We start from the raw sequence: 22,170 nt of genomic DNA, 5'->3' as shown, positions 1-22,170 counted from the left end.
TGTTTTTAACTGTCAGGGTTAGAAACCTATTTTTTAAAAAAATAATAGCTTAGGCTGTGGAGCATTATGTTGCTGAAAGACCATTCTTGTTCAGATTTGGTGGTCCTGCAGTTGTGGAGTAAATGGGGCTCAAAAAAAACAGTACTTTTTCATATATAACCATAAGCCAGTCTTTGAGCACTGGGGGTTTGAGCCAGTAGCATTGAACTGAATTTCCATTGCTTTAGTTGGGTTTGGGCAAGGCCCTCCTGTTCTATAGGTCAGAAGAGGGGGAAAAAATGTGTGCAACATCTTCAGCTGGTATCAATCTACATAGTTCAATGGAACTATACTGATTTACAGCAGCTGAGGATCTGGCCCTTTGTATATTATACGGATAATTTAAATTATGGTAACTAAATTTGATGGAGAATCCAAAAGTCAGCTAGCCACTTTAAAGGTATTTAGGAAGATGGTTTCTGTTCCAAACAGGCTTTTATCTTAGGGCTGTATCCTGTTCCCACTCAGGACAATTTACACTTTTGCCACTGACTTCAGTGGAAACAGGAGTGAACTCTAAGTAAACCACATTCAAATGACGGTATTGGTAGAGAGAGGCAAAACCATAATGCGTTTTCTGTTCTGATTTCTTTCTTAAATCTATTTTATCCTCTTTCTTTCTTTCCTCCAGCCCTTACTTGATTATTAAACTTGTACCCTAAACAATGAAAATCTGTCCAAATTAAGGATCCGGAGAGTGTTGGGGGAAGAAGAAATTACAGATTTGCAGCATGATTCACTGGAGCCATGTTTCCTGTACTGAACTGCTTTTCTCTTTATATTTTAGTACAGAACATAGTATTACGTTTAATAAGATGTACTACAGATGTTCAAAACTGAATTTAACGTGTGAAAATGCAGTAGCGTTTTCCTGCTGCTGATCCAAGCCAAGGCAGTGCATGATTATTCAATTACTAGCACCTCTGAACTGTTTTGTTCCTTTTTAAGTTGAATTGAAAAGTACTAAATATCTGCAAAAAGAACAGGAGTACTTGTGGCACCTTAGAGACTAACAAATGTATTTGAGCATAAGCTTTTGTGGGCTACATTCGATGAAGTGGGCTGTAGCCCACGAAAGCTTATGCTCAAATAAATTTGTTAGTCTCTAAGGTGCCACAAGTACTCCTGTTCTTTTTGCGGATACAGACTAACACGGCTGCTACTCTGAAACCTACTAAATATCTGTTATTCAATAGTGCATGGTATTGACACATTTTCCCGTATAAAAATGAACGGAGCCTGTGTACTAAATAAGCAGCTTTAAGGAAGTTATTCAACAAAACAGTAGGATCAGCTTCTCTGAAGGTTAGAAGCGGTTGTAAGGGAGATGATCAAGGGAAGAAAAGAATTGAAGAGGGTGGCTAAGAATCTGCTTTGTACTTCAAGCAAGGTGGAGCAGGAATACTGTTTGGGATTTAACCTAAGGGGCTGCCAGGTAACAATCCATTCCAGAGCATCCCTTGTTCCAGCTAACTGCCTTGTTGACTCTAAAGCAACAAGGTTATTAAATGGGTCTGAGGCGAAAAGCTCTGAAGTTAGTTAGTTCTTTTCAAGGTCAGGGTTAAAGGCCATTAATGGACCAAATTAGAAACCTGTGAATTACTCTACATTACTACTAATCCCATATTGTTAACAAATTCTAAATTCATTACAGCAAGAAAGAAACCATGAAATAGCATGTAAAAACACAGAGAGCCCTCTGTCTCCTATCCACTTGCATGAGAGTGCTGGTATTTGGGGAATCTTACATTTTCTCCAATTTGACTGTATTGTTAACAATACATGTGAGATCATATAGTGAATGTAGTTAGCATTAGTGCGGAGTATTATTTCCCCTTCTTACATCCTCGCATCCCCCAAGCCCATACTAAGTGTCATTAAAAATGACATTCCAGGACAATGTTCAGGGCTGCTGAAGACTTGCATACCAGAACTCTTCTGTTTCTCTCTGCTGAGAGAATACAAGATGGATAATGATCACTCATGCTTGTGACTTTTGATGTAGAATCTAAGGTCATGATGGCAGTGAGAATTCTCATTAACACAAAGGACCTTGTACAGTTGCTGCTGGAACTAGGGTATCCCAAGCTGAGAGCGTCCTTTGTAAAAGAAAACTACTGTAGCCAAACTAATATTAACCAGTCTCCATAGATATGCTGAATGCCCCACTGTGTTTCTCTTAGAAAAAAACAAAACTAAAAGGCCCTTCAGTTTTAAGGGGAACAGAACAGTTAAACAGGCACATAGTAATCATGGCACAGTCTACTCTAGCGGCTGCATTAATGATTTTTAAAAGGTCTTGTGAAAGATCTGGCATAGTGAGTTGTCTTTTAATCCTAAAATGATGTGACTGGAAATCCAGATAATTCAGTGTTCCCTGACATTTGTTTTATTCATAGAAAATATGAAGAGGAAATCAACATAGAACCCAGATACAGCAGCTAATATAAGGCTAACTTACATGTCACAGACTTTATTATGTAACTGTTATTTGGCTGAATAAAATATATTTTTACTAAAGAATGGTGCAGGATTGTGTAGTATGCTGTAAGTGTGTGTGTGTTTCCGTCCCTAAACATGATCAGTCAATTATCTGTTCTGCATGTGCCCTTTAACTGGAAACACAAAAAATAAAATGCTATGGTATTCCACAAGGATTATGTAAATCATTCTCTAACCAGAAAGATCCCAAACACCTTCCTCAGAAAGGTATATCTGGGTCACATGCACCTGTAAAAGTGGCAGGGCAAAGGTTTCTAATGAATTTGGTTTTTAATAGAGTGAAAATGAGAACACTTCAGGGTTCAGTTATGAAGAGGAATAGATAGAAGTTCACCTGCAAGGAGGATTATATACGAATGAGATGCTGTACAAATGTATGCAGGTAGCAGCAGGATACAGAGGTTATCTGCTTTAAAATTGTATCCTAATCATAAACAAGGGAGACTCCTAGGTCTACAGAAGTGTAACAGCACAATGTAAAATTCATTATATCTGCGTTATGCAGACATTGAGTTTCTCTGCAGATCATCGGCCTAACAAAACGAAATCCTGGCTGCACAGATTTTTGCAGGAAAGTGCCTTGTTATAGAAAGATATTTAAGTAGAATAAAGCCTAAGATTATTGCAAGGAGATTGTTAGGAGTCAGATGATACAACAGCTGAGAAGCTGGTTGTGTAAATTGTGGTAGCTCCTTTGAAGCTAATGGAGCTACAACAATGTATGGAGCTGAGGATCTGGCCCACAGTTTATCTCTGGGATTCAGGCCTAGCTGTCTACTCTTCTCACACCCCTACCTCTCTTTGGTTGCAACTTCTTTGCATTGATATTGCATGTTGGGTTCTTTCCCCCTAAAGTACAGCAGCCTTCTTTGTGTCCCTTTTGTGCTGGTAACGATGTCAGCTGTTGAGTATGGTTTGAGCATGATTCAATTCCAGGGGGGAAAAAAAGGGAAGAGACCACATGTCCATGGTTTTTCTTATTTTTTGGCTGCACATAGGAATCTTCTTACCTGCAGTAACCTCTGCTCATAGTTGGGAGAATAGCTGTGTTTTTGTCTCTTAAGTGAATATCTTTCAATGATAATTTCCAGGGAAGGTGGAGTATTCTGTTAATGAGGAGGCCATTATTTTTCAGGGTTTGTACATCTTTCAGCTTTTTAGATTGTCTGCCATTGTAACAAAAGTGATTACATTGTAACATGTGACTGCCCTTTGTCTGCAGTTTAACATGAGTAATACTCATTATGATATGGCAATTAAATCAAACTATGAGTAAGTAGGGGAGGTGTCTCAAGAATTCCAGATGTTAGTTTCATGTTGAACTTTTTACTTTTAAACTATAATTACTCATCAGAGAAACAGATAATGTTGGCTTAGGTGACTTCTGGTTTGAAGTATCTCAGGTTCTTTTGAACCAAGGAAATTCATCTTGAGCATCTAGACTGTTCTCAATGGTAGCAGATGACAGAACAAGGAGGGAGTAATGGTCTCAAGTTGTAGTGGGTAAGGTTTAGGTTGGATATTAGGAAAAACTTTTTCACTAGGAGGGTAGTGAAACATTGGAATGGGTTACCTAGGGAGGTGGTGGAATCTCCTTCCTTAGAGGTTTTTAAGGTCAGGCTTGACAAAGCCCTGGCTGGGATGATTTAGTTGGGGATTGGTCCTGCCTTGAGCGGGGGGTTGGACTAGATGACCTCCTGAGGTCCCTTCCAACCCTGATATTCTATGATTCTGTGATTCTATGTGAGCCTGCATGAGTACTCTGGTGAGGCTGCCTAGACTAGAGTAAGCCACCAGCACAGTGGCTATGAAGTGGTCTCCATGCCATTCCCACAAGCACCTGTGCAGAATGCGGTGAGAGGGGCAATGAGCCAGGAGAAAGGCCATGGGATCATTGTTGAATCCAGTAACTCTTAACACCAGGTGACTTGAATGGACTGTAGCCGTGGTCATGGGGACTACGCTCCACTCTATGGGATGAATTTCATCCCATCACACCTCCCCCCACCCCCCATGTGCTTCATTTACTCAGGATTTGTGTGGCTGATGTAAATTGCTCTCCGTGCACATTGCCTCATCCAAAAGAGTAAGGTTTGTGTTGCTTTTAACACAAAAGGAAAAACATTCTTTGAGCAGCTGTAGCACCACCTCCAACCAGATCCCTAGTTATTACCCAAGTATCTTTTTGGAATCTTGCCATTTTCACAGGTGTGGTGATAATTCAGTAATACCATATTATTATGTTTTAGATAAATCTGGATGAGATTGACCACAGCTTTTGCTTAGGTGATTGTTATAAGAGTTCACATTGTGAGATGTGAACTGTGAAATGGAAGTGGTGGCTTTTTTCTCCCTTAAATCAGTTGTAACTTCTGTATTGCTAAAGTCTCTCTTTTTATATATAGTGGTGCCTGATGGGACTTTCGTAGCATTTCTGTTATATAAATCCTTATCTGTGGGGGTTTGTAACTAGGCTATAAAAAGTTGCTCCAGTCTGGGAGAGTTTTTGAAATTATTTCTCAAAAAAGTATGGGTATCCATGTAATTAAAAATAACATATGGAACCCAGCTACATTGTGTTGAGTCAAAATCTGTGCAATTTTATTTTAGTGGTGATGCTCAGGGTATAAATCAACTTAGAATTTGGCCCTGTAGGCTCAGCAGTAACATGTTGGACCTGATTCAGTTATGCATGTTTTATACTGATGTAAGTGTATTGACTTCAGTTGAATTAAACCTGATTTGCACCTGGGTGTGAGGGAAGAATTGGGTTTATGATTCTCAATTGTCTTGTGGTTTGTGTAGTTATTTACACCTGTGCAAAGTTGTTGTTTTATCAATGAAAAACGCGGGTACTCAGTTCTTCTGAAAATCAGGCCACTAGGATTTAGCACATGAATTTTGAAAATAATCTTTAAAAGGCCATTTAAAAGTGTTTGATTTAACATGTCCTTTCTTGCCCTTTCAAGAATGACTTTCTTTTCTCTTTTTCTTTCAAATTTTAAGGCAGAAAATACCTTAACAATAAAAAGAGCCAGATTTGTTGATTTTTGAAAATGGGAGGGGGGGGGGGAATAAAACCATGACGATTTAAAAAAAAATTACACATTTTTTTTAAATAGACAATTTTTCTTAAATCTTACTAGTAAAAAGGCCATTCTCCCCTGCCCCCCACCCCCAAATCTTCTTTTCATTCAAAAAGGTTTGGCCAGCTTTGGTTAAAAGTGGAATTTTGTCCTTATCTGCCTTATGCTGACATCTGGCAGCAAATCCTTGACTCCAGCTGACAAGTGCAAAACCCAGCTCAAGAGCGGTACACCAGCATGGCCTATGCACTTCTGGGTTAGTTGTGCATTGCATTGCCCTAGTTCCGCTCTAAATAACTCCAGCAGTCAATGGCCCCAGAAGGCTCATGGCAATTACTGGGGTATAAGGACGTTTTGGCCATGTCCTGTTTCCCTAGGCTATGTCCCCCAGCAGGGAGGGAGCGTAGTATGTTGGGGATTCTCCCAAAACTAGCTATGCTGGCTTTAAGACCAGAATCTACCAGTGGTGAAATGCCATGTCCACACTGCAGAATTTGAGCCAAGGTGAGTAAAATAACACTATTGGATGATGCTTGCAATGGCAGGAACTATGGGTTGGGTAAAGGGCTGCCTTTCATCCTTATCTCTTCTGAATTCCACGGATGTGCTTGACTTCAAACATTTGTTAGCATAGTTTTAGTATGTCTCTGTACGAATTACTTAATACCAAAATGGCTTTTGTTCTCTGATTTACATAAATAAACCCTCATTTCTGGTTTAGCTGCTGTTGCCAAGTTTGAACTACACTTTCCCAGCAGCTGTTGCAAGTCACTATGGACCAGTTTTTGAAAAGTGTATACACAGAGCATTTTTCACATCCCCGAGCTGCATATGTGCTTGAGTCAGGCTTACATGAGCTCATAGGTATGTGCACATGAAAATCCTTGTTATGTGGGTGTGCATCAGACATGGAGCACACACAGAACACACATATGCAAAAGTGCATATAAGTGCTCCTTCAGAGCTTAGGAAGTCTATCAGCCTATTTGATTTTCTAATTTTTCAGCTACTATATTGACTGAATTTTCTTTTTTACTCTGTGTCTGTATGCCTGACTGTGTGTGTGTGTGTGTGTGTGTGTGTATATATATATATATGCATTATGGATTCAGTTCAGCAAGGTACTTCCTGACTTTAGTCCCATGAGTTCAATGGGACTGTTCACTTATTTATTTAGATGCATGCCTAAGTACAGTACCGTGCTGAACTGGGGATTAAATGATTTATATATGTTATATAGCACCAATGCACCATTGTTAATGAGTAATCAAACACCCAACTTTTGGAATTTCCTGAGTTTTTATGATTGCACCAAGAAATTAAGCTACATTGTATATCTTATGGTATATATTTATAACAAAATAATACACTAAGGTTTATATTTGAAAACAGATCTAGAATATGCTACATATATGCCACATGGCCAAGGCAGCAGTGTTGGAACAACCCTCCCTGTGGGAATTTCCTGAGTTTTCTTTATTCTCTTCATATTGTATTAATATTAGGTTTTGGCATTTAATTTCCCTGCTTTTTTTTTAAAGAAAAGGGGAATGAAAAAAGAAATCTGAAGGTATATATGACTTGGTGAGCTTGGTAGACAATTTGAACTGGAGCTATCATTCTCACTAATTCTGCTTTCCATAAGTGAGTTCCCTGATGTGGAGATTTTCAACCTGTGAAGTTTATAAACTCCATCACCAGACTACAGCATCCTTAATCAGAGACTCTTACCAATTAATTTTACAAAGATTAGAAAAGTTGAAGTATGCATGTATGAAACTACCGACAGGAACTTTGGAACTTTATAATTATTGAACCAATTTCCTTCAAATTTGCCTTGTCTTTTATATCTCAATGAGCTCTATAGAACAAGTCAAGTTTGGATACTAGAAATTTCAGTCTCTCTCTTCAGCCATTTTGGAGTTAATTATCTTACTGGAAAAGGCTATTTTGAAGTGAATTTGCTTAAAGGTCCCTACTCATCCTGCGCAAAACCAACCAAACACAAATCCATAAATAAAATCGTCTTTGGGCTGGAATTAAGTACGGAAATTTTCACACCAAAAGGAAAATTCTGAAGTGAGAGATTAGAATGAACGTTGAAACTCAACCTTTATATCCTGGAGAGCAGTTTCTAGAGAAGATTCGAGGAGGTGATGACTTTGAAATGAAGAAATTGTAAATAAAGTTTTGATTAGCTGTGTCCTTTTTTTATGGTTGAATTGTTGTGTACATTTTGACTGACTGATAGAACGTTGAGATTGGGGTGTAACGTACAGTGGGGTGTAATTTTTTAATGCAGGTTTTTCTGGAGCATTTCTTAACTACACTGACAGATTAAAGGGCTCAGTTCTGCAAGACTTGAGTTATGTGAATATTGGGACTAATGGGAGCTCTCTGTATGGCAGGCTTGCAGAGCTGGGCTTGTGGAGAAGACAGGTTTTCCTTTTAATGCTTCTTATTAGTAATCTGCTTCAAATCTCATTAAATATTAATTTTAAATCTCTTTTTAGAAATAACCTTATGTTATAAATTGTCAATAGATTCCTTCAGTTACTACAAGTAACTTTTGCTGTGACCCTAGACGATTTTTATTGCCAATTTTCATTCTGCTTTAATCAAGGGAGAGCTTAGGGGCCATTTTAGCTCCAAACCATAGCACATGCTGATATCCAGCATTATTACCTGATTTGTTACTGTTTTTATTTGGCAATCTCACTGTACAGAACAGAATATTTCCATATGTACAATATACCCTGTAATCATTAGAGGTAAATTATTCCGTGACCATGAAAGCAGAATGAACTGAACATATCATGAGCAAGGTTATTAAATCAGCCCATTAAACTGAAAATATTATTAATCCCCAATTAATAGTGTTTATTTAAATATATGCTTGTCAATTTAAAATATTTAATCTAATAGTACAAATATATAATTTAACCCCAAATCATTTTAAATGTAACTCCCAGATTTTATATTTCCAAAGGATTAAATGCATTCATGATTGAGTGTGAGCTTCTGGCTACCATGGCAGTGTATGCCCACTTCCCTGCCTTAATGGTGAACATGAGGCTGCACTGAAAATTATAATCCCAGTGGACAGTTGTGTACTTCATATTCTAGAGCATCTTGACATGTACGATCTTGGAGCTCCAGGATGTGGAGCACTCCGGGTTTCCCTGTGCACCAGTATGTACACCCAGCTGAATCAGAGAAATGGGCAGTTAGTTGCATCTAGGCCCAGTCACAGACATGTCTGAGCCCTGAGTTCATCATTAAAGTAAGGAGGGAGTGGGGAACCGGAACCGGAACCAACAGTACTGCATCTGAGAGGGAACTGAGAGGAACTGCATCTGAGAGGGAATTTCACACCCCATTCCGCCCCTCCCCTGCCTCTTCCTGCCCCTGCTCCTCCCGTTCCCCCAGTGCCTCCTTTGCATGCCACTGAACAGGCTTGGGGGGAGTGTGAAGGAGGGAGGTGGGTGCTCCAGCCCCGATGCTTTTCACTTATATGTCCCTGTAGTATTTTTTTCAGGATATAATTTCTGGAGCTAGGAAAAAATGTGACTAGGCCTTAGTCCTGCAAATGCTCGTGCCTATGCTTAACTTCAATCATGTGAGTAGTCTCATTGAAGTCAATGGGACAGCTTATGTGCTTAAAGCTAAACACAGGCATACAGATTTGCAGGCGTGTCACCTAAGGTGTAAAATGGTTTTAATTCTCCATTATGACAGTTGGATTTCAATGGATGTTCTTCAATTTATACCAAATAATTTAACTATGGGTTCCCATAATACAGAAATAGGGTTAAATATCTGACTCGCATAGTTTAAACTAATCTAGTGAGGATAGGTCAAAGCATATTCCTCTCTGTAAATCTGCTATGTGATTTGTCCTCTTTAGAATAAAAATAGGCAGAGATTTTCTCTCTGTTTAATCTTTTAACCCCAGATGGCTTTTATGTTACATTTATTGGAATGTGAAACCTCCCAGTGATTGTCACATATGGACATAGTCATTCTAGTACGTAGTATACTGCCTTTCTCAATCTTCTGATGGCATCTTTTTATATTCTAGCACCAAACATTTATCAACCTATGCAAAAATAACGACTATGAAAATACCTGCCCTCCCAAACTCCGTACTACTTGGCTGACTACTCAACATGGTTTTATGCAACATTTTATCTTCTGGGCAAGGTTTAGCGACATCAAAGAGAAAATATCAGAACGTTTTTTACGCTGATAGCCTTGTGCAGCTGTTTTCCTTTTCTCATTTTAAGACATTTTAGGCAATCAAACTATATATATGATATATTGTTTATAATATGTGTGTTGTGATATAGGACTTAAACTCCCTCTGGTGCTTCCCAGTAAATGAGGAAGAATTGTGAAATACACAGCATTGTTTTGAAGTTTTGGAACATTAAGCCATTGTGGTAGAGTAGAGGAGACGTTAGAGGCATGATCCTGCTCCAAATGGAAGTCAGTGGCCAAACACAATGTGAGCAGAATAATTTCTTACCTTTTTAATCTTTAATGGGTGAAGTTCAAACACATGCATGTAAAACCTTGGTTATAACACCGTTTTCTTCAGTGGAGTTAATCCAATGCAACAAATTCATCTGTAGTCTATTTTGTGTAATAAAATAACCCTTTTGAGTGCACTAGTTTTACATTGAAAACATCAGTTGGCGCCACTTTGCTGTGTTAAACTACCTGAGAGATTGAAGTAAAAATAAAGCAGATGGCCATTATTTTAGAAGTTCATCCAGCATTATTAAATATGGCACATACATGAAATAATGTTCTCAGCCTTGGAATGCTCACTTTGACTTTCTTCACGTTTCATTTTTATTTTGTAGCTTGCATGTGTCTTTATTGGGGATTTTTGGCTTCCAGGTTAAATACCTTTCTTTATCCTTTTATCAGTCCATATTTTCAGTACCAACATCTTGTCAGCAGATGGAAAACCAGCACAATGCTAGAAGACAAGAAACTTTTTGCTGTCCAGTTTTATTTGCCTTGTTCTTAAAGGGAAATATGGATACAGTTTTAGAATGCAGTAACATTAGGAGAAGCTGTGTTTTTTGTGTTCATAATAGTGACCTTTTTCTAATAGTGTCTAGTAATCTTAGTTCCCACTTGATGACTTTTTTTTTTCCTTTTGGTGGATTCTGAACATTTTAAATTAGTCTTTATTAGCATAACAGACTTGATTTTAGTTTGAGTTAGTTTTATGTTTTAGAGCAGATGACATTATGAGTTCATGAGTTTTATTCTCTGTGTTTTTAATAACAATAATCATATTTATCTGATACTTGAGCCTGTTTTTCACTTGTGAGCTTTGTCTGAAGCTGGAGCTGTGGGTGGTGGGGCTGGAACCCAAGTCTTGCCCCCCAGGGCTGAAGCATGTAACTTAGCTTCACAGAGCCCCCTGTGGCGTGAGGCCTCGGGCAATTGCCGTGCTTGCCACCCCCTAACGCTGGCCTTACTCTTGCCACCACCCTGGGAGTTGCAACCTCCAGGTTGAGAAACACTGATCTAGATGAGCTGAGTATCCCCTAAAAGACCTCTGTGTACCCCAGGGGTACACGTATCTCTGATTGAGAACCCACCCTAAAGGACACACTTTTGTTCCATCTTAGAATTATTGTACAGTAGCTGTTGCTGCTGTTAAAGATACTGACCCACACTCTGGCCCCCTTGTAGCCCCATAAAGGCACCCTAAAAGCCCTAGTTCTAGCTGTAGGAGGATTACACAGGAACTCTAGAAGTCAGGCATAAGGACTGCCCACGAAGATCCCTTCACAGGTCCTGGTGTAGATGGTATGTTGTGGGGCAGGCCCAGAACTGTGTAAGTTGTACAGAGGGCCCCAGAGCAGCCCAAAATAGGGAGGTGCAAAGGTGGCTGAAAGCTGCATTATCTGCCCTCCACCTGGGTTGCAAGTTCTGGGATGCAGCACAGAATTTCACCCATTATATTTATTAACTGGCTCTTATAGTTATAAAGCAGTGAAAGCTGTAGATTGTCACAGTGAATATGTTCATGTTTCTTCACGATAAAATCTGCACAGATCAAAACACAGTTGTCCAGATAACCATTCATTGTTTTCTCAGGCATCCTCCTTAATAGGAAGATCTTCAGGAATGGTTGGAATTTGTGAAATCATCTATTATTGGCAGCCGAATTCCGTATCTTTGCATCTGTGTAAAAACATTAGACCAGAGTAATATCCTGCATCCTGAAAAGCCGAGAATAGAGTGACCATTGGTCTGAGAAAGAAAGTTCTGTTTTCCTCTCTGCACTGTTGACCTGAATTCTTACGATTCTAAGAGTTCTGGGAAGCTGTTGATGTTGAATATCGTAAGCAAAAGCCAGGAGCCTAAATTTGATCTTTAAGACAGTGTATTTAGCAGAGTTTGATGGGAAGAGTATACTGTCTATATTTCTTTATTGTACAGTAAAAAAAATCTATATTTTTAAGCTTCAGAAATTATATTCAGCTTGTAAAAAAAATTTAAATATAAAGAAGCTGTTGCATTCGCAATTAGGAAAGAAAAGGTGTCCTGCGTTCATCTTGGTTGAAGTATTGCACAGGTCTACAACTGGTTGTGTATAACATACAATACACTGTTTATTACCTGGGCACAGCAGGGAAGACTTGAAATGAAGCTTCAGCCCCGGGTCTGAATATTGTGTTCCGACAATACTGCTAGTCCAGATTGTAGGTTAAACACCCTGCAACTAGTATTAGTCAGACACTTAATGCTTCTTGCATGGTTTCTTTTTCTGGTTTAATTTCCTTGTCTTTTTTTCTGTATCATTTGTGTTAATTTTAGAACCCTCCCTTTGCAATTTATCAGATTGAGCATAGCGTCTATTTCCAGTTAAGTGGTGGTTATACCTTTTAGGCATCAACTGTCAATGTGATTTTGACTCCTAAATGCCTAAATCTCTTTTGAAAATGAGCTTTAGGATCCTAAGTCTGTTAGGTGCTGCAATATTGAGTGAATTTAAAAAGCTGGGCCTAAAATTCTTCTGCTTGTCTTGGGCTGGGTACAGTGCTTGCTGAACAGATTAAAAACCCAATTTGAAATGGGTTTGGGCTCAATCTGTTTAAAACAAGCATTGGTCAATGTGGAAGAGGGCAAACAATCTTTAAACCGAGTTTAGAAACGATCTTCCAGTTCAAGTAGCCTTTGCAGCCACAACATTTGATTGCCTTTGTGCTAAAGGAATGGTGCTGATTAGGGATGTAAATAGTGCTTTAAAAATGTAACGGTGTAACCGACTAAAATGTATCGGTTACACATTTAGCTGGGAAACTATGGGTGGAGTAACGTTTTACATGGGGCCCCGGCTGCAGGCCCCCGCGCCCGGGGATCCCCGCTGCCGGTGTCCTGGCTGGGACTCTGCTGCCGGGTTCGCACCTGGGGTCCCTCCTGGCTGCCACCCCCAGTGCAGCAGCAGAATTTAACTGTTAACCGAAACCGATAAGACTGCTTATCCCTTAATCGGTTAACCAGTTAAACTTTTACATCACTAGTGCTGATATCACTGTTCTGCACACTGAGGGAGGGCTGTGTATGTTTGTGCTTATTGGCTGGATTTTCGTACTTCCCACTTCATCTCCTGAGCCAAATTCTCCATTATACTGGTGCAAGCCCACTGAGTTCATTGAATTCAATAGGATGGCACCGGTGGAATTGGCGGCAGAATATGGTTCATGAATTTTTATCTAGAATCCTACAATCCCTTTAAGTTTAATGAGAATTGGGCATTCACATTCCTTTGGCAGCTTTGAAAATCCCACCCATAATATTTCAGAATGTTGCTAAAATTGTAAAGGAAGAGTGTTTGTCAAGGAAAGTTTATTACCTAACTCCTGTTTACTTACTAAGCAACTAAACCAAGTCAGCCACAGTAAATTACAAGCACTAAGCATGAGCTGCAAGTCCACCTGCTAATCGTATTGTCAGAGGAGTTTCCGTCCACAGGAAATTTCCTTCCTAATGTTGCCTCAAGATAAGTTGGAGTCTGTATTATCAATACAGCTGTTAAGAGCTACTTCCCTTTTCCTGCTGTGCATGTTTTGCATGATGCTCGTTTGTCTTTACCCCTGGGAAACAAATGTTTTCACAAGCTAAAAGACTTTGGCAGCTCCACCCATATCCTCTGGTTTCAATTAGATTTTTCAAAATCTAAAAATATCTCTTTAAAGATATGAAGGATATTTGTCAAAAGTGTCACATTTGTTAATGTAAACTTAAAAGGCGTGAGTGACTATAAATGGTGTTCCCTTTCCCACTATTGATATTAAATACCCATAATTAGTTATTAAGGTGTATTACCATTTATATACTTTACTTTTGTGTAATAGTATATACATGAATATAGCATCAATTAGTTATTTTCCATGCTTTGTTGCATTTTCTAAGCTGTCAGTGCAATTCCTGGCTTAAAGTAGATATGCAAATAAAATTGATGGTCTTTAATTCTGTGCATGTTTTAACTTAAAAGATCTGAATAAAAAATGGTTTCAGAGTAGCAGCCGTGTTAGTCTGTATCCGCAAAAAGAACAGGAGTACTTGTGGCACCTTAGAGACTAACAAATTTATTAGAGCATAAGCTTTCGTGGACTACAGCCCACTTCTTCGGATGCATACCAAAGAAGTTTAGTATGCATCCGAAGAAGTGGGCGGTAGTCCACGAAAGCTTATGCTCTAATAAATTTGTTAGTCTCTAAGGTGCCACAAGTACTCCTGTTCTTTTTGTGAATAAAAAATGTACTTGTAGTTTATCAGTTTGAAGGTAATGGTGAAATCTATTGCAAAAATCTGCCATCATTGTGAAATGCCAAGCAGAAATAGTCAGTAGAGGTTTTAAGATTACATGGCACACCGCATTCAAATAAACGTATCAACAGTTTTAATCTTGTTTTCCAGTTACATATATAAAAACATGTATAAAGTGTATGTATTAGATGCTGTACTACAGGGGGTATACATGACGTGGTGGTAAAAACGCCTGCACTCTGTCTACTCTGGTGTTTGCACTGTTGCTGCTATCAGTGCAGAATTACAGAGCTTAATTTTTCCAGCATAGCTGCACCCGGTGAGACAGACAGAGTGCCCTCAGGTGGGTAAGGAAAGTGGGAGTCCAGAAAGAGCTGCATTCCTGGGTATCTTTCACTGTCTATTTGCTGGCTCTTCTGAAAAGCTGGCAGTCAGTGGCATGCCACAAGGCTGTGTGGGAGCCTGGCTATTTACTATCAAGCAGGGCTTTCTCAGTGCAGGCAAGTGGATGCATTCGGCCAGTCAGTAATTTGACTTTCCCCATGGCAAGCTCATTTTTCCATCCTTACTGCTCAATCATAGTGGGCAGGAAGAAAGACAGAAACATCCCCTCTCCCTGTCCCTCCTCCCCCCCAAAAACCCCACAAACCCAAATATGGGTTATAACAAATAACTGGAATGTACAGGGATTGGAGAGACATAAGACTTAGAGCATGGAAATTAGAGAGAAAGAGATTTCATGTCTGAAAACATCACATTTGCAGTGACTAGAATTTGTATTGCCTCCATTTCTATCTTTAAGTTAGTGTAAACAGTGGGGAGAGGAGGAAGGAACCACCAGGGGTAGGAGGAAAAGGGGTGGAAGCCGAGCAAGAGGGGTGAAAACAAGACAAAGGAGGATGGAGAAACAAAGAATCAGAAAACAACCCATACCAATGCATAGGAAATAATGGAAATCACAAAGGACAAGATAGAGAGAAAATAGGTAAAAGGAGAGGAGCAGCAACTGTATTGGGACATGACTGGAAGAGAGTAGCCAGCCACTGATCTGTCAGAGGGGTGGTAGGGTCTCCATGTGAAAAGGATAGTCACTACTTAAGGAAACAGAGGTGGCTTCCTGGGGATGGATTAACTGAAATACATTGTTGTTTGACCCACACAGCTGTTTTCCTTCCCCAGAGAATGGGCCAGATCATCAGCAGGTGGTTGAAGTAAACTCAGGTTTATGCTATCTGAGTATCTGGCCCAATGTATCACCATATTTTTTCATATAACATCCCTAGTCTGTTTTACCTTTCCCTGATTAGTCCATATGTCTGACTCCTCAATTTCCACTTGCTAAAACAACATGGTATCAGCTGGTTTGCTTTCACCATCCAGTACATTTTACCTGCACCCTAAGGAGGACGGCTGATAATCATGTGTTTATTTTAATAGGTTTCATTACAGATAACTTCGTAACTAGATTTTACAGCTTTCTTGAAGCTATAATGCTTTGAACATCTGAACTATAATTCTGTACCAGTATCTCTCTATCTGTAGAGTAAATATAACAGGCATCTCTTAATGTTGCATTGCTATATAGAAACTACAGTAGTTAGATAAATATACATTATGTCGTGTTTTTGGACACATCTGGATCACAATGAGCTTTTATGTAGCTTTATGGGGAAGGGAGAAGTGGTAATTATTGTTGGAAATTTTTTAATAGATGTAAAATGTTGCTAGTTTTCTAACTGTTTTCTGTGACTCGCTAGTTAAAAGGAATCACTTTTGACTTGAAGCATGAATTAGCAGACATGCAACTGTGCAGATAAAGCATTCTGAGGAATCCACTATAAGTAGTTCTGAACAGCATGTTTAAGGTTACTAAAGAATATATTTAAATTATTATTTGGATAGACTAGTATTTCCACTAGCCAGATATGATGGGATTTTTTCCTTTGGTGCTAGATTGAGCAAACTGTGCTATTATGCTGCTGGAAATGAGGAGCTGCTTGGGTATGGGAAACTGTATCTTTTGACTCTCTATATTTATTTTTGTAGTATTGCTTTGCTAGAACAGAGTCTGTGCTTTCTAATGAAGTGGCCCACATCCTGTTCACACTGCTTATTAACGATATATATCTTGGCTTTGTATTGCTGACGTTATGATGTTGTAATAATAATTGGAATGAAATATGTGGTCACAAAGCATTGAGCATTTTGTGGGGAAAAGTTGCAACACAATCAGGAGTAGATAGCTCAGTGGAGCAAAGGTCTGCAGCATGTAATAAACTAGGGTTGGTTACTATCAGGGTATCAGAAAGCAAGCCTCAGTTACTGCTAACTTCCTGTTGTGTTGCCATGTCATTGTAACACTGTACTTTACAAAGAGAGAACCACTGCAAACTGCACCATGGGCTGTCAGGCTATTGAAAACATATTGGTGTAATATAACACAAACACCTTTGAGGGTCAGTTCCAATGCATTAGCCCTCTCACAAGGTACTGCAAGAATAATTTCAGAAATACATGGGAGGCACTGAGATATTGTAGTGACAGGGATAATATAAGTAAACAAATACCTACTGTCATTAAGCTGCTGATAGCACGCTCTCTCCTTTTCAGATTCCTCCTTCCTGTTTCCTTCCCTTACCCACCCACCCCCGTCTCTATTGCTATTTATTTCTTTACTTTCTGTGTCCTTACCCCCTCGGCTTCAGTTTTCTTCTCCTCTTTCCTCCTCCCATGCTGGGACTGAAAAGGAGAGAGAGAGCGCTATCAGCAGCTCAGTGACAGCAGACCTTTGCCCCATTGAGCTATCTACTCCTGATTGCGTTGTAACTTTTCCCCACCAAATGCTCAATGCTTTGTGACCGCATATTTCATTCCAATTATTATTACAACATCTCAACGTCAGCAATACAAAGCCAAGATATATATTGGTAATAAGCAGTGTGAACAGGATGTGGGCCACTTCATTAGAAAGCACAGACTCTGTTCTAGCTAGTTTTAAGAGAATATAGTAAAACTAGCTATGAATATGCCAGATTCATGCACCTGTCCATGCTAGAGAAGCGCTGTCTGTAGGAAAACAGGCACATTGCTCCTCCTGGGAAATTCCAAAAGGCCAGAGAGCATGGGAAACATCAGACAGATTCAGTTCTGCATGAAAATTTAACCCTCCTACATTTCAAAAACATTTCATATATCTAAAATAATGTGTCCAGAGTTTTTTTTTTTTGTGTGCCTAAAATTAGGTTTCTAAATCATAGTGGCCTGATTTCCAAAAGCACTGAGTACGCACAGATCCCAATAAAGTCAATGAGAGTTTCAGATGGTCAGTGCCTTTGAAATCAGGCCTCTTATTTAGGTGCCTAAATGTGGATTTAGGAACCTAACTTTGGACACCTACGTTTGAAAAGTTGGGCCTATCACTCTTCCAGAATCCAGTGAAATCACTGGGTTTCTTTTCATAGTGTAAGGCCTGATAAATAAGGTCCTGATCCAAAGCTCACTGAAGTCAGTTAAGACCCTGAGTGACCAAATGATGCAGCGTTTTCTGGCTAAAAGTCATTTGATACTCAGCAGACTACTTCTTAAGAGTTTCTGAATTAACGTAGTCTATAGTGAGCATACACATTAAATGAACTATGACTTTTGCCAACGGTTATCTGTACAAACAGTTATGAAAGTGCCTGGTATATGTATGCCGGAAAAAAAATCTGTTTTTCTATGGTTTTATGTAAATGCAGGCCAACTTCACTCTTGCAGTTTTGGAACAATTCATCCTGCTCTTACATAAATATTTATGAAATCTTTCAATACTAAAATAAATGCTATTATGAGGGGGAAGGAATAAAATAAGTGAGAGGCATTGGACCAAATTCTGCTCTCACACCAATGTTAACCCTGAGTAACTCCATGGATTTCAGCGAAGTTACTCTGAATTTACACCAGTGTAATCAAGAGCAGAAGTTGTCTAAAAGCTGCAAGATAACCAAGATTAACAAGGGCAGTTGGATAATTCACAGACACTCTTTAGGTTATTCTTTAGTCACCTATTCGCGTCTTAAGAAACAGGTTCTGCTGCCAAATCCTGAAGTCCATAGTCCAGATTTACTTCTCAAACATTGCTGAGGCAAAATTCCCAATGAAATCAGTTCTCTTGACTTCATCAGAAAATACTATAAAATAAGAAAGTTGGATTTTCTGTGAAATGTCCTGATAAAATAACTCCTCTGGAGACACTAGCAAGCCTCTTTATTTGAATATATTGGAACACGGGTTTGAATATCGTCATCTTACATCTGTGCATAAGCTTTGATTTGTTTAGAATAATCCTGTATTATTTCTTTGCCTAGATGAACGAGAGGCAGTTCAGAAGAAGACTTTCACAAAGTGGGTTAATTCACATTTGGCACGTGTATCATGTAGAATTACAGATTTATACGCTGATCTTCGTGATGGACGGATGCTTATCAAACTGCTGGAAGTTCTTTCAGGAGAAAGACTTGTAAGTGTCTATATCTTTATATTCTTTTTGTCATCTCTTCATTAAAACCACAGGTGAAATCCTGGCTTCATTGAAGTCAGCGGCAAAATTCCCATTAATGTCAATGGGGCCAGGATTTCACCCCATATTTTTAAGATTTTTTAAAAATTGTATTTAACGTAAGTAAGGGCTTGATTCACTTCTCATTGAAGTGTCTTTCTATTGTCTTCAGTAGGAGTTAGAACCTTTAGAGTCTCATCTATCATGTGAGGTGCTGAGCACTACCAGGAAGGTATTGAGCAGCCTCAACTCCCATTGGAATCAATGAAGGCTCTGAAAGCACCTTGCAGGCTGTGGCTGTCTTTGATTAGGGGTGTAGGCCACATGAACTAGAATCCTCTGGGTGACACTTTTTCCTCAAGTATGTATGTGAGCAGTTCTCATTCTCATCAACGGGAAATGAGTGTCAGTATCTGTGGGAAGAAATTGACCCTGTGGACTGGGTGTAATAAAACTCCAGTGGTAAGAAGTGGTGCTGTATGACTATTGGAAGTGTATTTTGGGGAATGGTGAGGTACTAGTTTTTCCACACAGATCATTTGATGATGTCCCTGCTCTTAAAACAACCTTATCAAAGGAATACAGGTCTTCAGCTGTGATCCAAGGCTACATGAGGTTGCAAATGTGTAATCAAGTGTCATCAACTGGTCTTATTAATAGAAGCCATATGGGTTTAGACCCTGCATAGAAAATTGGACATATGCCCCACAATGCTGTGTTAGTACAACAAAACTTGATATAGGGATTTCCAAATACTGTTGATTATATAAACTCTGAGATGCATATAAGTACACTGTCCCAATATTCTATACTAGGAGTTAAATATACTTAGTATGTGTGTGTATTATATTTTGCTCAAAATAAATTCCTTTATGCTGAATAATGTATTTTAGTGTGGTATTAGTGTTTGATGTAGTCACTGCAAACAGTGTTTATTCCAGATACTGTGTTCAATTACGGTGGTGTAGCTGAGATCAGAGTTGGTCTTTATTGTAAAATTTAGACTATTTCAGGTATCAAGTCTGCAAACCCTTCAGCGCAGTTTCACCCCTTAATTTCAGTTTAATTATTTGCTCTGAAGTGAGTTTTGATGTCACATATTACTTTATCTATGCGGAAACTCAGACCAGCCATGCAACTTTCTCAGTGTGATTTTTTTTTTCTCACCAAGGTTTGAAAAATGGATGTTGTATTCAAATAGAACATATGCAGTTATATTGGGAGTAATGGTGCCAAGCCAGCAGCATTCTCCTAGTGAGAATGTTAAATCTGTGGTTACATCACCATTAAAATAGCATAGCAGTGGTTTGCAACACTACTACAAATTCTTATTTTAGCATTGTTATCTCAGCTTTAGAATGTGAGTACAGCAACCTTTGTTTAAACAGCACATTCTAGCATGCCTTCCACTGCAAACACGGATATAAATAAGGTAATTCATGAAATCTTGAGACAGTTATGCACAATGAAGAGTATATTATTATGATCATCTTATGTGGCTTATTTGCTGAAATTCTGTTGTTCTTTGTAATTACCTTTATTTTTTATTTGTTGTTCACTGGCACAGTGTGTTTAGTGCTTCATAAGACCCAGATATCGAGACAATCTCTGCTCAGAAAAACTTTCCATCTAGAGAGTAAACCTAGAAAGTCAGGACAACTGGGATAACTAGAGACAGAAGCTATCTTTGTTACTTTTACATTTTAAATTCAATTAATATTAATTCAATAAAATATATAACAACCTTACACTCCTGTTACAAATTCTTACCCTCATCCTGCAACACGGAAGAACAGTCCAGTGGTTAGGACACTATCCTGGGATGCAGAAGAGCGGAGTTCAGTTCAGTGCCTTGTCAAAGACTTCCTGTTTGCCCTTGGGCAAGTCACTGAGGCCTAAATTTTCAAAAAGGTGTGGTGATTTGGGATGCCCCAATCTTCAGGTGCCAAATTTATACATCACTGAAGGTCCTGAATTTCCAAAAGTGCTGCTAACAATCCATCCTCTGAAAACCTTTGAGGTGTCTCAAGTTGGGAACCACAAAATTAAGGTACCCTAAATAACTTCAGTTATAACAACTCTTTAATAATAATTGCATCCTATTTACCTGAAGGTCAGACTCACTGGTCTATAATTCCTGGGATCACCCTAGTATCTTTTTTAAATATGGGTACAATGTTTACTACCCTCCAATCTTCAATAGACATGATTTTCAGTCCAGATCTTATTACATAAAGTCTTGAATATTCCAAGATTTTGGAAGCAACAAGACAGCATGCCAAAGTCCCACTGAGCAAATTGGGAAAGAATCCAGTCAGGATAAAAAAAAAAATTGTAATTTTGGTTCCACATACTGTTAACCAGCTTCTTCCAAACAGAGAAATAAAACTAAGTATTGTATGTTGCATAAAACAGAATTTAGCTCAGTTTCTCCTTTAATTAGATAACTGCTCAATAATTACTTCAGCTCAAAGGTCAAGCCATTTAAGCAGACCAAATCTCAAATCATCCTTGTAACTCTTTTTCAGAACCTTTTTCAAATTTTCAACATCCTTTTTGAACTGTGGGTGCCAGAAAAAACACAGTACTCCTGTCATGGTCTCTCTAACGATGTATATGGAAGTAATATCACCTCCCTACTTCTACTTGATATTCCCCTGCATATGCAGCCATGCGTTCACCTTCTTAGCTACAGCATCACAATGAGAGCTCATGTTCAATTGGTTGTCTACTATTAGCATTAATTATACTACCATCCTTTAACTTTTTTAGTGATTGCATCCCATATTACCCTATCCATGAATTTGCCTGTGCTCAGTGTCTGGCTAGCTGGCTAGCTGGCCTAAGTCATCCCATTTACCACTTTTAAGTTATTGGTATGGCAATAGTTGTTTTCCAGTCATGTGAAACTTCCCCATTGTTCCAAGATTGTTAAAATATCAATACTAATAATTCAGTGAGCTTCTTACCTGATCCTTGTAATACTTTTGTGTTCAAGTTATCTAGTCTTGCAGATTTAAAACATTTAATTCTAATAGTTGCTCTTTAACATCCTCCCTAGTTACTGATGGAGTAGAAAGGATTTTATGGTCACTGTAAGATATGAATATATTATCAACTGGAAACACAGCAGATTTCAGTCAGGTGATTCCAACACTGGCATAAACTGGTGTAAAGTCCACCATGCAGAGATTGTGGCAGTAG

General features: G+C 38.8%; 1 protein-coding gene across 6 annotated transcripts in view; it reads left to right on the top strand.

Moving 5' to 3' along the window:
* The window catches only part of SPTBN1 (spectrin beta, non-erythrocytic 1), a 210,306-nt gene that overhangs the window by 117,356 nt on the left and 70,780 nt on the right, over nt 1–22,170 (top strand). For all 6 annotated transcript variants that reach the window (XM_065590696.1, XM_042861182.2, XM_005307339.5 and 3 more), the window contains one exon: nt 18,776–18,927. Coding sequence is in view for 3 of the 6 variants with exons in the window: in XM_005307339.5 (XP_005307396.2) it covers nt 18,776–18,927 (152 nt within the window). In the remaining 3 variants the exon portion in view is untranslated. The remainder of the gene's footprint in view (nt 1–18,775; nt 18,928–22,170) is intronic.

Source organism: Chrysemys picta, chromosome 3 (genome assembly GCF_011386835.1).
Source record: "Chrysemys picta bellii isolate R12L10 chromosome 3, ASM1138683v2, whole genome shotgun sequence".
Taxonomy (NCBI): domain Eukaryota; kingdom Metazoa; phylum Chordata; order Testudines; family Emydidae; genus Chrysemys; species Chrysemys picta.
Note: the sequence above shows the minus strand (reverse complement) of the source record. Positions and strands in the feature narration are given on the sequence as shown.